This window comes from Pseudopodoces humilis, chromosome 3, assembly GCF_049639895.1.
Source record: "Pseudopodoces humilis isolate 2021_Gansu_Grassland_sample_001 chromosome 3, ASM4963989v1, whole genome shotgun sequence".
Taxonomy (NCBI): domain Eukaryota; kingdom Metazoa; phylum Chordata; class Aves; order Passeriformes; family Paridae; genus Pseudopodoces; species Pseudopodoces humilis.
Window position 1 is genome coordinate 113622343 of NC_142202.1, and position 16220 is coordinate 113638562.

Here is a 16220-nt window from a genome sequence, read left to right on the forward strand (position 1 = left end):
CTTAAACCCTTGGGCTGGTGACCCAGTCTACAGCAGTTCTGGGAAAACTGTTTTTCCTGTGGGAAGGATCCCATGGAATAGCAGAGAAAAGCTTCCTCTCCCTGAGCCAACAGAAGGAGATCTCGAGTAACAAGCTGACCAAAATCGGAGTGGGAAACTGGAGAGGGAGAAGAAGGAATTTGGCGTTGGGATGCGCCTGCAGAGCGCTGTGGCGGCTCAGAGACGCTTGTCTCCGCCTGACCTCGGGAGGGAAAATGCAGCAGACGCCCTGGGGATGATGGCTGGAACATAAAAAAGCGTAAACAGCAGCGAGTTGAGGAGAGCAGTCTGGGAGGATGGGACTTCCCAACCTGAAGCTGTAATTGGACAATTTACCCAAATATGGAGAAATGGACCAAAACATATAAAAATGTGAAACTCGTGACTGGTTGTCCATCTTGTTGTGGATCTTGTGTCCGTCTTGGGTCCATCTTGGGTCCATCTTGTGTCCGTCTTGGGTCCATCTTGGGTCCATCTTGGGTCCACCTTGGGTCCACCTTGGGTCCACCTTGGGTCCACCTTGGGTCCATCTTGTGTCCACCTTGGGTCCACCTTGGGTGGAGCCACGGCCAGGCTCTTGCACTGCCCGAGGTGTATTTTTTGAAGGCCTTTTTAATAAATATCCACTTTATTAAGGAATAATAAAGTCTTTAGCTCTGCCCAGCCTCTGTTCCAGGTCAGCCTCCACAGGCATCCTGGAGAGGAGCCCGCCAAACGTGCGAGCAGCACGCGGTTGCCCGCGTACGAGGACACTGAGGCGTGCTGCTAGCCATGTGGCTGTGTTGTTGGAGTCTGGGATACAGAGTGTGTGCCCTTGTTTCTGATACTTAGTTCTAAGATCCAGAAAAACACTGAATTTCATATAACATGAAATTCACGAGCATGTTTTCATGGTGATACATGAAAACAACTGTTAGATAGAGAAAAGGTAAAAGTGTGAGTGCATAGATTAGAAAGTTTTCTTAAATCACTGGGTGAAAAGGTTAGTTTAGAGAACAGGAGACAAGATTGAGGATTTAGGGTGTTGTCTCTTGTCCCTTTTTTCTTCTTCATGTTCTTCTTCTAGAGGTTTTTGGGTGATAGTGAGTGATTGGTCAGAAAATGCCGCAGTGCATCACAGAAGTGATGGGTCATTGGGTCATTAAGAAAAATAATATATGTGTCTATTGTTAATTGGGTAAAAATAGGTATAAAGATAAAAGAACTGCAGATTTCGAGGCCATTTTGTGCATCAGACACGAAGTGAGTCACAAGGCCTTGTTTGTACCATCAGAAGAAAGAAATGTACCAGATTACGAAGATATAACCTTGTGCAGCCAGCCTAGAAAAACCTGTCAAGTTTTGTGATCACCTTCCAATAAACACGAGAAACAAGATTCTAACGAGCTCGGGAGTTTTCTTCAAATCATAAGAACTGAGATAAGCAGGGCTCCCCACGAGGGAGGATCCCAAAAGAATTGAGTCCAAAGGAGGTTGAGAAATCCAGGAAGAGAAAGAAGAATACAGAAGAAATACAGCAAAATCAGAGAAACAGAAAAAAGATTTTTTAGAGAAAAGTTACACATGTGGCTGTGTGTGGGAAGCTGCTCGGTGAAGAAACAGCCCACAAGGAAATACCGTGTCTTGAAGAGGTGTAAAACCAGCTTGTTTCTCACAACAAATATCTCAGTATCCCCAAGGATCTGAGTCCCCTGCATTAGCCATTCACAGCAAAGAGGAAGGGCCTGAGGGGGAAAGAGTGTTTTAAAAGCTTTATTTCTCGTTACCCTCCTCTGACTCTGTTTATAACAAATTTACTTCATACCTTTAAATTTTAAACTGTTTTGCCCTTAGAGTGTTTTTCTCCCACTCCTCATCTCAGCTCATGAACCCTTTGTTAATTTTTTTTCCTGAAGGAACAGCTTCTGTAGGTGCCTGGCTTTTGGCCAGCATCAAACCACGACACCCACTACCACGAGAACCCGGATGTTAAAGCTGGATTTTATTGACTGATTGGAATAGTAATATCCTCATTAAAACATCTCTTGAGATGTCCTCAGTTCTTCAGTGGGGGTCTTGCACACCGGGAGCTGAGAAAGGCAGCTCTGCAGCAGCTGGAGATCGCGGAGAGCCGAGGAAAGAGCCCTTCCCGAGGACACACAGCCAGAAGGACTCCGGCCACAAGAATCACCAAGCCAAACAAAATTCACGGAGAATCCAGAGGGACACCGGGAGCTCGCACAGTGCCAGGGGAGCTGTGAGCCCTGGGGATGTCCAGCCACAGCCACCTCTGGGTGGGCGACCTTGGGAAGACGTCTGAGCTGTGGGACACGTCCCGGTCTCCGCTGGAGCCGTGGGAGGAAAGGGCAGGGTCTGCCCCTGGCCCACCCCAGGGCTCTCTGTGGGGCCTGCTGGGGCACCGTGCCCAGCATTCCTGAGGTGGGACAGACCCCTGTGCCAGGGAATGTGACCTCCAGAGCTCCGAGCGGAGCAGGGACGGTGCTGGCAGTGGGGGACAGGCACTAGGGATGCTCTTTGCCCTCGCTCTGGTGGGGCTGGCATGTCCCCAGCTGCTCCATCCCAGCTCCCTGCTGGATCCTGAACATCCCTCCAAGGAGCCTTTCTGGAGCACTCCCACAATCATCCAAGTGATGCAGCCCCAGCCCCCCTCTCCTTTCCCTGATTCCCAGGAAGGCACCAACCGTGACCCCAGTGGGCAGAGGCCTCGGAGGCTCCCACAGGAGCCAGCTGGGCGCCTCTCCCAGCGCCGGTGTGGATGCAGGGTCTGGAGATCCGTGCCATGCTCCCGCCCCATTTCCCTGGGATTAAAGCCTGAATGAGACCCACAGAGAGGGAATGCAAAGAGGAGACCCGGCAGTGGCAGCAGCAGGGAGGAGATGCCCCCAGGGCTGCCCAGAGGTCACGGGGAGGAGAAGACATGGGGACATGGAGCTGGGAAGGTTGTGCAAGGGGCTGGGGAATGCAGGAGAGGCTCCCACCCCTCATGCTCCCAGCAGCTTCTTGACCATGTATCCCGGCATGCTGTAGAGGAACAGGGCCACCATGATGAGGAGCAGCAGGGCCAGCACAATCTTGATGATGAGCCACTTGTAGCGGGTGCAGATGAGGTATTTGATGGACTTGAGAGGGTTCAGGAACCAGATGAACGACGTGTCCGGGCGGCTGTGGGAGAACCAAACACCCATCGTTAGTCCATCAGCGTGGAAAAGGGGTTCACGGACCTTGAAACTCATCTTGTTCCACCCCCTGGCATGGGCAGGAACCTCCCACTGTCCCAGGCTGCTCCAAGCCCCAATGTCCAGCCTGGCCTTGGGCACTGCCAGGGATCCAGGGGCAGCCCCAGCTGCTCTGGGCACCTGTGCCAGGGCCTGCCCACCCTGCCAGGGAACAATTCCTGCCCCAAATCCCATCCCAAATTCCTGCCCCAGCCCTGCCCTCTGGCACTGGGAGCCATTCCCTGGCTCCTGGCCCTCCAGCCCTTGTCCCCAGTCCCTCCCCAGCTCTCCTGGAGCCCCTTTGGGCCCTGCAAGGGGCTCTGAGCTCTCCCTGGATCCTTCTCCAGGTGAGCACCCCCAGCTCTCCCAGCCTGGCTCCATGGCAGAGGGGCTCCAGCCCTGGAGCAGCTCCAGGGCCTCCTCTGGGCTCTCTCCAGCAGCTCCATGTCATTCCTGTTTTGGGGCTCGGAGCTGGATGCAGCACTCCAGGTGGGAGTAGAAGCCCACAACCCCAGATCCCTGCTGCAGAGAGGCTTCTTCTTCTCACTTGGGTTTCTCCAGGGGATCAGGCTCATTTCGAGCCAGCCCAGCCGGGGATTTCTCGGCCTCCTCCGCCGTCAGAAGGTGCAGCTCAGCCTCGACTTTGCCCTGCAGTGAGCAGAGAGCTGTGCTGAGGCCTGGGAGGTGCTCCCACCTCTGCCCCCCAGGCCAGAAGGGTCCCGAGGGAACAAAGCCGTGTGGGGGGATGTAGGGTGTCCGCAAAGAGTGCGGTCCCTAGGGAGCAAACCCTCCCTCTTCCCCGTCCTTACGGTGATCTCCAGCTCATCGTTCTCGTCCCTGGCCACGAAGGGCCACCAGCCCTTGACCCGCTTCTGCTTGAAGATGGAGATCATGGGCAGCTCGGCCTCGTTGGTCACCATCTCCAGGCTGCACTGCTTGGACGTCTTGGCCCCCCGGGGGAAGCGGTTCAGATCCAGCTCGATGGCTCCTGGCAGGACAAAGGGGACAACAGAGGTTGGCACGCCGAAAAGGCTGACGCCTTGGCTGGAGATGGGCTGGACCAGCATCTCCTGCCCTGAAGATCCTGCTGGATTGGGCCAGCTCGGGCAAGGAAAAATGGGGGGATCTTGGCTACAGGGGCAGTGGAGAAAAGGGATCTCAGAATCATGGAAACATCAACATTGGAGAAGCCATCCCAGCTTTTCCAGCCTGGAGTCCAACCTGTGCCTGATCCCCACCTTGTCCCCAGCCCAGAGCTCTGAGTGCCACATCCAGGAATTCCCTGCACACCTCCAGGGATGAGATTCCAGCAGCTCCCTGGGCAGCCCCTGCCAAGGCCTGAGCTCCCTTTCCAGGCAGAAATTCCTGCTGCTGTCCAAGCTGAGCCTGCCCTGGCCCAGCCTGAGGCCATTTCCCCTTGTCCTGTCCCTGTTCCCTGGGAGCAGAGCCCGAGCCCTCCTGGCTGTCCCCTCCTGGCAGGGACTTGTGCAGAGCCACAAGGTCCCCCCGGAGCCTCCTTTTCTCCAGGCTGAGCCCCTTTCCCAGCTCCCTCAGCCTCTCCTGGGGCTCCAGCCCCTTCCCAGCTCCGTTCCCTGCCCTGGACACGCTCCAGCCCCTCCAGGGCTCTCCTGGCAGGAGGGGCCCAGAGCTGTCCCCAGCACTGGAGGTGCCCCAGCAGTGCCAGCACAGGGGACGGGCACTGCCCTGGCCCTGCTGCCACCCCAGAGCTGGCACAGCCCAGGGCCAGTGGCCTCTTGCCCACCTGGGCACACCTGGGCTCCTGTCCAGCTGCTGGCACAGCACCCCCAGGCCCTTCCCAGCTGCTTTTCCCAGGCTGGAGTGCTCGGTGGGGTTGGTGTGACCCCAGTTCAGGACCTGGATCTTGGCCTTGGCCAATGGATCCAGCCTGTCCAGAACCCTCTGCAGACCCTTCCTGCTCTCTCATCCCACCTGCTCCGTTCCGCAGCAGCTCATGGGGTTTCTGGGATGCTCTGGACCGTCCACGTACCCAGGAAATCATCGGCCGAGAAGTGGTCGGCGTCCCAGACCTGCAGGGTGAGGCGGGCTGGGATCTTGTACTCGGTCTCATCCCAGGAGAACATGGACTCCTTCTTGGAGATGACGATCTTCTCCTCGGCCATCAGGTAGTCGAAGGGGAAGATGTAGCGCCAGTTGAAGTTGCCTTCACCGGTGAGGGAGTGGTAGTGGACATCCGTGTCCTGCTTGTCCTCCTGCTGCCCCTTCAGCCACCTGCAGGGCCCGGGGGTCAGAGGGTTATGTGGGGCAGGAGAGGGGACAGGGCCACCCTGTCCAGGCAGCCAGGGTGCCTCCGGGACTGGAAGGACCTAGAAGTTATGACCAAGGGGCTGGGGCTGCTCCAGAGGCTGCAGCAGCAAATCCAAGGGGCGGGAGGATCCCAGGTGGGACAGAGAACTTGAGGAGAAGGAGGTTCAAGGGGGTTGTCTGAGGGTTTACCCTGGGCCAGGAGATGTTAAGGAATTGTGCAGGAGCTGGGAGCAGAGCAGGATGGAAAGGGATCAGAACAGAGCTGGAGAGGGACTTTGGACAAGGGCCTGGAGGGACAGGACACAGGGAGTGGCTTCCCCCTGGAAAAGGGAATATTTGGCTGGGATATTTGGCAGGAATTGTTCCCTGGGAGGGTGGGCAGGCCCTGGCACAGGGTGCCCAGAGCAGCTGGGGCTGCCCCTGGATCCCTGGCAGTGCCCAAGCCTGGTCCAGCCTGGCTTTGGAAACTTCTAGGGATGGAAGGTCCTCAAATTCCAGAGGGATGGAGCTGCTGGCATGGCCCCAAGGTCTCCTCAGAGCTCAGGGTTTTGCTTGGGTTCCTTGGAGCTGCATCCCATGGGATTTGTTTGTTGAGTGAGGACTGTGGCCTGGAGCAGCCTGGGATAGTGGAAGATGTCCCTGCCCATGGCAGGGGCTGGGATGAGGTTTCAAGTCCCTTCCCACCCTCAGCATTCCGTGATTCCGTGACTCTCTGAGGTGGTGAAGGGGCTTTCCCTTCCTGCTGAAGGAGGGTGAAGCAGAGACGGGAACAAACCATCAGAACAAGCACCAGACTGGAGGTGGAGGTGGCAGGCTGGAAGTGCCATGAGGGGACATCAGGACGAGCTCAGAGAGGGACAGAGGGGACCGAATGATGCCTGAAGTTTTGGCTTTCATATTTTTTAGATTCTGTACTGCCTTAGAGTGACTCTGAACTTCATACAAAGCATTAGCACGCTCTCCTCACAGCTCAGGCAGACAAAACAATCCTTTTCCAGCCCCAGAGCCAAGGACACCGTTACAGCCTCGGGTCCAAAAAGCGTAAACAGCAGAGAATTGAGGAGAGCAGTCTGGGAGGATGGGACTGCATCACCTGAAGCTGGAATTGGACAGTTAACCCCAAGATGGAAATGGACCAAAACTTAGAAAAGTGTGAAAACTCATGGCTCAGAGTCCCTCGTGGGTGGAGCCACGGCCGGGCTCTTGCACTGCCCAAGGTGTATCCTTGGAAGGCCTTTTAATAAACACCCGTAGGAATACCAGAATAAATACTTAATTCCTTTAACTCTGTCCAGCCTCTGTTCCAGGTCAGCTTCTCCAGGCATCAGGGTCTGATGCCCACCAGCACCACCCATGTCCTGCCCCTCTCCCTGCTCCAACCCCAGCGAGTCCTGCCACCCGCCTGGGAGAGGCGGAGGAGGCGCCGGTGGAATTCCGGGCTGTACCTACCCCCTGACGAAAATGTCGCTGGATTTCTCTCCGGTGAAGTAGTCGTCGTCCTCCAGGATGACCTCGTCGGTGTTCCACACGATCACCCTGAGCTCATACCTGCCCGAGGGAAGGGAGGGAAAGGCAGGTGAGGCACGGGAACGAACCGGGAATGGGGCAGGAGGGGACGGGGTGATGCTGCCAGAAAGCAGAGCCGGCTGCCAGGAACAGGGAACTGTGCACAGGGATCCATCCCAGGGATCAGGAGGGGGTCTCAGCCATGGAGATGATTACAGGGATGGGACTCTTCCTGGCTGGGAGAGCTGGGAATGCTCACCTGGAGAAGGGAAGGATCCAGGGAGATCCCAGAGCCCCTTACCAGGGCTCCAGGAGAGCTGGGGAGGGACCTGGGACAAGGGATGGAGGGACAGGACACAGGGAATGGCTCCCACTGGAAAAAGGGAGATTGGGGTGAGATATTGGGAAGGAATTCCTCTCTGGGAGGGTGGGGAGGGGCTGGGCTGGAATTCCCAGAGCAGCTGTGGCTGCCCCTGGATCCCTGGCAGTGCCCAAGGCTGGGATGGGGCTTGGAGCAGCCTGGGATGCTGGGAGGTGTCCCTGCCCATGGCAGGGGGTGGAGCTGGATGAGCTTTAAGGTCTCTTCCCACCCAAACCATTCCATGATTCCACAGTCTCCACGTGAGCTCGGATCAGGCTCTCCAAGTGAGCCGAGCACCAAGGGAAGCTTTCCCTCCTCTGCCAGGAACTTGCCAAAGGCCCAACGGGGCAGCCCAGGCTTGGATTTTGGGAGATTTCTGACCAAAATTGGGGTCTGCAAAACAACCAGAGCCCAACTCTTCCTGCTGTCCCCCTTTACTCAACAGGGCTGTGACCTCCCCCCAAAACTGGCTCAGAGTCCTCCTGGGGACTCCAGGAGGTTTGGGGACTCCAGAGAATTCCCAGCACTGTGCAGCAGCCTGGGGACTTTCCCATCACTTCTGCTTGGGAATTTTGGTGATGGGGGGAGCAGCTCCTGCAGTGGGAGATGGTTGGAGGAGCAGAATCCCGGCTCCCGCAGCGAGGGGAGGCTGGAGGGAGGCTCAGGACACGTGGCCACAGCTGCAGCACCTCACTGGAAGCACTGGGGAGTCTCCAGGTGAGGGAAGCGGATTTACAGCTTCCTGAAACCCCCTCCTTTGGGATCTCCCTCTGGCAATGCCCTGGCTGAGCCCATCCATGGGATCCCTTCACCTTTCCCAGCCCCTCCTGCCTGCCTGTCCCATGCTCCCTCTCCCAGCTGGGATCCAGGGATGTTCTCTCCACCCAAGGCGTCGGCTGCCTGGGCTGCACAAGAGGCTCCCATCAGGATTCCCAGTGCCATCCCTGTATCCCAGCCCTGGGGGCAGGAAAAGGGGCCTGAGGACCAAGGCCAGCAGGCTGAGAAAGGACTAGAAGGGATATTGAGGGATGAAATGTTCTTCTTCCCTCTCCACGCGCAGTCCGTGCCTGCTCTTTCCTGCTTGGAACCATCGGCTGTCCCAGTAGCCTCCGCCACCCGTCCCTTCCATCCATCACCTCCTGGAAAAGCCCATCCAAACTGCCCTGGGATAACCCTGCCCCCACCCAGGAGAGGCTCAGGGCTGGGCACTCTGCACCAAGGCCTGGGAACGATGGAATTTCCCAGTTCACACAGGCAAGAAAGATTGGGAGCTGCAGGGGATGGAAGGCGTGGGATACCACCCTCAGGAGCAGCTCTGGAACTGCCGCCCCTGTTGGGATCTCCGGGAATGCCAGCACATCTGAGGAACCCAAGCAGAGGGCTGGGCTGACCACGGAGCAGCAGCAGGAGGCGGGAGAAGCCAGGCTCCATCCCCAGCCTCACGTTTTCCCTGGGATCGGTTGGCTGGGCTGTTCCTTACTTCTTTGGTTTCCTGGGAGAAATGTCGATGGCAGGGCCGGGCGCTGGCATATCCATGGGGAACATGTCCACCCACATCTCCAGGCGGCCCTGCGGGGTGCAAGAGGCACGGTCAGCTCCCCTTGTCCCTCCTGTCCCCTCCTGTCCACCAGTGTCCCCCTCTTCCCACAGCGATCGCTCCGGCCATGCCGGATGTGGAGCAGGACAAGCTTTTCCAGTGCCACGAATCCTTCTCCACCCCTGCAGGAATGTCTCAGGGCCGGGGGTGGAGCTGGATGGGGTTTAAGGTCTCTTCCCACCCAAACCATTCCATGATTCCACAATCTCCTTGTGAGCTCGAATCAGGTGAGCCGAGCACCAAGGGGAGCTTTCCCTCCTCTGCTCCAAATCTCTGCCAGGAACTTGCCAAAGAGGCAGCCCAGGCTTGGATTTTGGGAGATTTCTGACCAAAATTGGGGTCTGCAAAACAACCAGAGCCCAACTCTTCCTGCTCTCCCCCTTTACTCAACAGGGCTGTGACCTCCCCCCAAAACTGGCTCAGAGTCCTCCTGGGGACTCCAGGAGGTTTGGGGTGTCCAGGGAATTCCCAGCACTGTGCAGCAACCTGGGGCTTCCCATCCCTTCTGCTTGGGAATCTGTTGGGAATTTTGCTCCCAGGTGCCCAGACGTGGGCAATCAGGAGGGACTGTGGGATGTGAAATGGACAAGGATGGCTCATGGGGCACTGGAGATCTCTGCTGGTATCCTGGGGTGACCTGCCCACCCTGAAGTGGGTTGGGGCCGTTTTGGCCCCCGTGGGCCGCCCCCGTTCCCGTTGGAATGCGAGACCTGCTCGATGCCCGGCTTGTCGGGGTTGAGCAGCGGCCGCGTCTCCACGTGCTCGGGGACGAGGCGGCAGCCGGCCCGCGGGATGTCCTCCCAGTGCCGCAGCACGGCCAGCGCCAGGTGCTCGTCCGTCGGCTTCTTCTGGCCTGGAGGACAAAGGAGAGCTTGGACACCTGGGACAGGGACACAGGGACAGCAAAGCACCCGGGGCCTCCACCCATGCTCCGACTGCCTCATCCTCTCCTTCTCTTGGGAACACTGTTCCTCAGCTGGCACTTCCTAACTCCTCCTTCCTTTCTCCAATCCCTGTGGAAGGTTCAGATCCCCGTTCGGTTTTCCCTGTCGGAACCAAACCTGTGTCCCCTGGCCACGTTTTCCTTCTCTCCTTCAGCCCTCCTGGCCTGTGTCCCTCTTCCTTGGGCACACGTTGAGTGTGTTGGGACACAGCCCTCATCTCCCACTGTTTGGGGATGCATTCCTATGGATAACAATTCCCTAAATGCTGGAGGTGTCTCCATGCACTGCTGGGAGGGCATTTCCAGAGGCAGCTTTGGGTGTCCATGGATGTCCTTGAGTGATTCCAAGAGGAACCCGCTGGTCTGGAGGGTCTGTGGGACTCTGTACCTGGTCCCGTACTGGGATGGGGACTGCAGGGCTGGGCCCACCACATCTGTCTGGGGGGGCTGGACCTTCAAAAGTCCATTTCAAACCACTCCATGATTCAAACTCCCCTGAGATTCCAACCCTGGATGATGAGACCCCCCCAGACCCTCCAGAACCTCCATCCCGTGGGATGATCCCACAGGGCCATACCATTTTCATCCTCGATCTCCGTGGGGCCGGTGAAGACCCTGTTGGCAACTTTCACTCTTCCCCCTGGCCCGAAGTGCGGCCCGTCCACTTTTCCCTCTTTGCACAGCTTGGACAGGATTTGGGAGGGCTTCATGGGGTCACGCCAGGTGTTGTACCCGTGGCTGGGAACAGGAGGGCAAGATCAGCCAAAAAAGGTTGGGAGGACAAAGGAATTTTTTTCCCTTTTGCCAGGAAAAAACTCCACTCCACCATGAAGCACTCGGAATTCCCAGGGAAAGAATTTGAGGCAGCAAAGGTGAAACTTCAGAGTGGACTTGATCCCTCTGTGCCCCTTTTGCAAACTCCTTCCACCCCATTTTGGCTCAGACCTGGAATTCCCGGTGCTTGATTCCTGATGCTCGGCATCGCCCCGTTTGCTCTGCTCCTATTTCAGCCCTGACCTCACCCCTCTTCCCACCAGTCCCCCCAGTCCCTCCCTCCTGCCCTGGGCTCCTGACGACCCATTCCACTGCTCCCTAAGGCTGGTCACAAAACCAGGGATAGCACAGACTCCTCCATTTATCCCTGCCCCTGGCGGGATTGGACGGCATGAAGGTTTTTCCCAAACCAAGTCATTTCAGGACCAGCAGGCAGTGAAGGGGGGAGATTCCCGTGGGAGCTCTGTGTGGGAGGTGGGGCAGGGAAGGCTTTTCCCCTACATGGAGTAGGTCTGGGACACGCCGCAGGTGGCCCGGTGCTTGCTGTAGAAGCGATTCTCCAGGTCGATCTTGGTCTCCCCGATGAGGTCGTCAGTGCCCACCAAGTCCCAGTCGTACACGGCCACGGTCAGCATGGACTCCATGGGGAAGGTGGCCTCGATGTCGAAGGATCTGGGATTGGGGGAAGCAGAGAAAAGCTGCTGCAGGGTCCGGCTGCCACTCAGGACAGACCCGTGGGGGAGCTCTGTCTGCTCCAGTCCACGGACGGTGTTCAATTTGCATCCATCACCGCAGGATGTCTGAGGTGGGGTTTAACTCAACCACCAGCCCTTGATGGCGGGGAAAATCCTTGACCGGGGTGTCCCAACAGCCCCGAAACTGAGTTTGTGAATTATTCTCACTCAAATTTAGGTCTAATGGTTCCTAAGTGTGTGTTTCACCTTGATCTGATAAATTCCAGGTGCATCTCTTAAACACTCGGTGCTACACTGACCACACGCTGGCCAAGGAGGACATCCTGGAAGGACATCCACACTGTGGGATAAATCCCATTGTTCCAGCTGAAGGAGCAGCCATGGGACACCCCAGCTGCAGGTCTGAGGGCTGGAGGGCTCAGGCTTAGCTCAGCAGTTCCGGGCACAGACTCACTTCCCAAAGACGGGGTTCAGCTGCTTGGAGATGTAGTTCTCCTTGTCCTTGATGTCCGTCTTGCCCAGCTTGATGGCGATGTAGGGATCGGCTTTCCCGTTGATGTCAGCCGGGTGGAGGTCCGTGGCCTGGAGGGAATGGATGGGGTGGGTCAGCGCTGTCCACAGCAGCCAAGGATTCAGGGATGGGCCCGTTCTCCATCCCTGAGATCACCCGGCCACTTCAGTTCCTAAACGGAGTGTCTTGGATGGAAACAGGGATGAAACAGGGTGTCTTGGATTAAACTGGGGGTATTCCTGCCTCGTGTAAATCCCTGTCCTAGTTTAGGGAGAGGTTGGAACCGGCTTTGTCCTGAGATGTCACCACAGTGACCACTGGAATCTCATCACAGGCAAGAAAGAGACTCTAAGGAAACGCCCCCAGCAAGAACCTGGGGATGCCAAGACATCCATCCCCTTCTCCTTGTGTCCTCTCCATGCTGGATTCTCCCCATAGAGGGCGTGAGGGCCCCCAAACTCTCCAGTTCCACCTCCAAGCATGGCCCAGCAGCAAGAACACATCCACCCAGTCATGGCTGGTTTTTTGGGGTTGACCAAAAACCCCAAAAAAGTTGCCCAAGTCCTGCCATACCTCCCCCATCCCCAAGTTGGTGTCTACTCTTCCAACCTGGTGATGGATGGGAGACTCCATATCCCAGTGGGAAGCAGCTCTGGGTGGAGAGGGAGCCCGAGGTGGTTCCATTTGTAATACACTGGGACAAGGGGGTGGCAAAGGGCAGCCCAGGTGCTTGCAGCAGCATGGAGGTCCCCCACAAGAGCCTGGCTGCAGAACCCCACGCTTGGGGACAGGGCAATGACCAGTTCAGGGGTCAGGAAGTGACTTTTTCCATATATAAAGGAAAACCGTGCATGGGCTGGATCACATCAATGATCACGGAGGTGCCGTGACCTTCACATGGATCTCCTCAGTCCTGCCAGATCCCATTCCACTCTCTTTTCTCCCATTCTCTCCCATCCTGAACCATCACTGGGGTGGTGATGTGGCTGTGGAATGAACCAACAGCTCACAGTACAGGCTGATCCAAACTATCCATGGGAGTTGGGCACTAGGACACACCGGTCCATCCCACCTGCTGGAGAGAGGTCTCTGGCAGGAACTTGGATCTGTCCTGTTCCTAGTGCTGGGAGCACACAGCTTGGGAGACACCGTTCAGGGTCTGGATATCCTGGGATATCCCTGAACAACTTGGGATGGTGGGAGGTGTCCCTTCCCACAGCAGGGGGTGGAGCAGGATGGACTTTAAGTTCCCTTCCAACCCAAACCATTCCATAACCAAGGAGCTGCTTCAGTCCTTGAGCTGCATCCTGGGTCCCGAGGCACTGCAGCTGAATCCCACCATCGCTACGGCTCCAGGACCAGCTCCAGGTGGGAGGGAGTGCCAGATCCCGCCTGTCCCACCCCCAATTCCCACTCACCCGCACGATGTAGACTCGGACCAGCACGTTGATGGGGTCGTTGCTGGGGATCCCCTGGAACATCCCGAAGGTGGGGTCGTATCCTGCCTCCTTGGTGATGTCATCGGGGAGCGGCACTTTGTAGACGCACATGGAGCCCTGGTGCGAGGGAGGGCACGGCCCGGCTGAGTCCTGCTGCCCAGGGCCTCCGGCCGGGAAAGTAAACCCATCCCAGAACACCCTTGCCAAAGTCCGGGCCAGCATTCCTAACCACTCACTTTGAACCTCCCCACGATCCGCTCCTCCTCCGTGGCGTTGTCGTCGTTGTCTCCAATCTTCCCCCGGAGCAGGTTGAAGGTGTGCAGCCAGTCCTCGAAGTTGTCAAACTCTGCTTCCAGCTCTTTGTTGAAGACCTGAGATGACAGGAAGTTAAAAGGAGGGAATTTGGGATAAAAACAAAGGTGAGCAAAATGTGTGGTCAGTACTCAAATCAGCGCAGAAGGAACAAGGGACAGGGCAAGAGGAAACGGCCTCAAGCTGTGCCAGGGAGGGTCAGATTGGATATTGGGAATAATTTGTCCATGGAAAGGGTGGTCAGGCCTTGGCAGGGGCTGCCCAGGGACGTTTGGAGTCCCCATCCCTGGAGGTGTCCAAGGAAGGCCTGGATGTGGCACTCAGAGCTCTGGGCTGGTGACGAGGTGGGGATTGGGCACAGGTTGGACCTGATGGTCTGGAAAGGTTTTTCCAGCCTCAGTGACCCTGGGATTCTGCAAGCGTGGACACCTCAGCTCCCAGTGCCTAATTTTTCTAGGAAGGAGAAGGATCTCCAGCATTACTGAGCTGGAAAAAGGGAATGTTGGAACAATGGGTGGGGCCATTGTTCCCCCTCTGTGCAAGATCCGGGTCTAAACCTTGTCTGAACCCCAGCAACACGAATCCTGAGAAATCTTTGGGATCACTGTACCAGAGCCCACCCCTGTCCAGAATCCTGTATTCAGGCAGGAAAACTCTTCCGCCGAGCTGGGACAGCTCCAAGCTGCTCCTGGGATGAGCCCATCCCAGGACAAGCCCTTTTCTCGTGACCTCAGACTCCTTCCAGCTATGGAGAGAGGCTGGGAAGCCTTGTCCCAGGATATATCCCTAGGAGAGATGTCCCAAGGCACGTCATCCCTACGATGAGGTATTTCCTTGGAAGCACCCCCAGTACCTTGAGTTCATCGATCTTCTGCTTGTTCTTCTTCTCAGGGAGCTCAGGGACAGGCTGCTGCTTCTTTTTCTTGTCGTCTTTGGGTGCCTTGGACTTGTCCTTGTTCTTCACCTGAGCCTTGGAGCCTTTCAGGGGAGAGTCACCAAGTTTGGCATCACTCTGAGTCCCCTCTCTCTGAGGGAGGGAAGGGAGGGAGGGGATGCAAACGAGGGTGAGGAGAGGTGGGGGAGGTGTGGCAGGGATTGGACAAGGTCCTTCAAAGAAGGGGAGCATGAAAGCTGCCACTGCCTGCAAGTCCCATCCCATCCCAGCCCTGTCCTGTCTTTCCTTGGCTCTGGATCTCAGCATCTCCCAGAGCCCAGAGATCTCTGTGCAGGGAATTCCAGGGCTGACCTGAGCAGGAATCACTAGGAGGAATACAAAACATGGACAGAGCCCTTTGACAGTGGTGAGAAAACCTGGTCCTGCCCACAGCAGCTCCTTTTCTTCCTCCTGCCAGAGACTTCTCCTGATTTATGGAGCCTGGGGAGTGGAACCCCGGCGTGGGAATACAGAGGGGACAGTGCTTGACGCCGCTGCCCTCGGATTGTTCAGGAACAGCTGCAGCCGCAGGTTCACCGGAGTCTCACTTGGAACAACCACCAGCCGTGGAGAGCTGGGAAGAGGCTGCTGGAAAAGGTGGATTCAAAGGGAACTCCTTCCCCTCTCTGCAACCCCTGTCCCTTGGTGCCTCTGCCAGCTTCCATGAGGGCTGGATGCTATCCATGGGGGTGGACAGATGGGAAAACCTCACATGGACAAGGAAAGGGGGAAGGAGTGGGAGAGCCAAGGGAAATGGATCATTCTAAAGAGACAGAAAGAAAACCACGGAGGACACCAGTGCAAGCCCAGAAGAACCTGCTCAGAGTTGTCTCCAAGCTCAGCAAGACAAGACCTCATTTTTTCCCGGGATATGAAGACTGATCTTCCAAAAGAAACCAGGCTCAGAATTTTACTCAGCTGAAGGATTTTGTGTCACCTGGACACAACAACAACCCCCTGCCATGGGGACATGGAGCATACAGAGAGCAAGGGTGGAATTCCTCAGGGATACCTCTCCCAGCCCTGCTGGTGGCATGACCAGATGGACAAAGTCACCCTTGACTAACCAGTCCCAGGATTCTTGCCCGGCATCATTTCTGGGACAAAATTAGTCTCCCCCAAATTTAGGCAAGGTCAGAAGCCCACCTGACCTACAAACCCGACTTCCTTCAGAGGAAAACGCAGGGCATCATTCTTCTCATGATTTTATAAAAGGATAACAAGTGAAAAATAATACACGATATATAAAATTATATAAATTGATAAATTAGGTGAGAGAACATGCTCTAAATTGTATTTGTCTTCACTGCTCACTTTAGGACAGCAGACAAAGAGTTCAACACGCAGGGAAAAACATCCACAAAAATTGACCCTTTTTGGGAAAACACAACACGCTGGGCATGTCTGCTGTGCCAGATTCCCAAAGGGATGTCCAAGCACCAAGAGGATTCCTGGTCCCACCTTTCCCTGCTGTGTTCCCTCTCTCTCTCCCAGCCTTACCCTCTCCAATCTCCGTCTCTTCCTTCTCCTCTGCCTCGGCCGCGGCTGCTTCCTGCTGCCGGAGTTGCTGGGGGAGAAAGAAAGCCACAGGATATTATTTTTTGGTTT

At 56.5% G+C, this 16220-nt stretch overlaps 1 protein-coding gene across 5 annotated transcripts in view; it reads right to left on the minus strand.

The window, feature by feature from the left end:
- Window positions 1-2003: 2003 nt before the first annotated feature.
- Window positions 2004-16220, minus strand: part of OTOF (otoferlin) — an 82982-nt gene continuing 68765 nt past the window's right edge. For all 5 annotated transcript variants that reach the window (XM_005533022.2, XM_088053016.1, XM_005533021.2 and 2 more), the window contains 14 exons: window positions 16113-16179; window positions 14532-14656; window positions 13603-13737; window positions 13346-13483; window positions 11871-11998; window positions 11223-11393; window positions 10525-10685; window positions 9715-9857; window positions 8888-8976; window positions 6990-7088; window positions 5263-5504; window positions 4064-4242; window positions 3802-3902; window positions 2004-3201 (listed from right to left, as the gene is read on the minus strand). In XM_005533022.2, the coding sequence (XP_005533079.2) occupies window positions 3021-3201; window positions 3802-3902; window positions 4064-4242; window positions 5263-5504; window positions 6990-7088; window positions 8888-8976; window positions 9715-9857; window positions 10525-10685; window positions 11223-11393; window positions 11871-11998; window positions 13346-13483; window positions 13603-13737; window positions 14532-14656; window positions 16113-16179 (1959 nt within the window). In that variant the 3' untranslated portion in view covers window positions 2004-3020. The remainder of the gene's footprint in view (window positions 3202-3801; window positions 3903-4063; window positions 4243-5262; window positions 5505-6989; window positions 7089-8887; window positions 8977-9714; window positions 9858-10524; window positions 10686-11222; window positions 11394-11870; window positions 11999-13345; window positions 13484-13602; window positions 13738-14531; window positions 14657-16112; window positions 16180-16220) is intronic.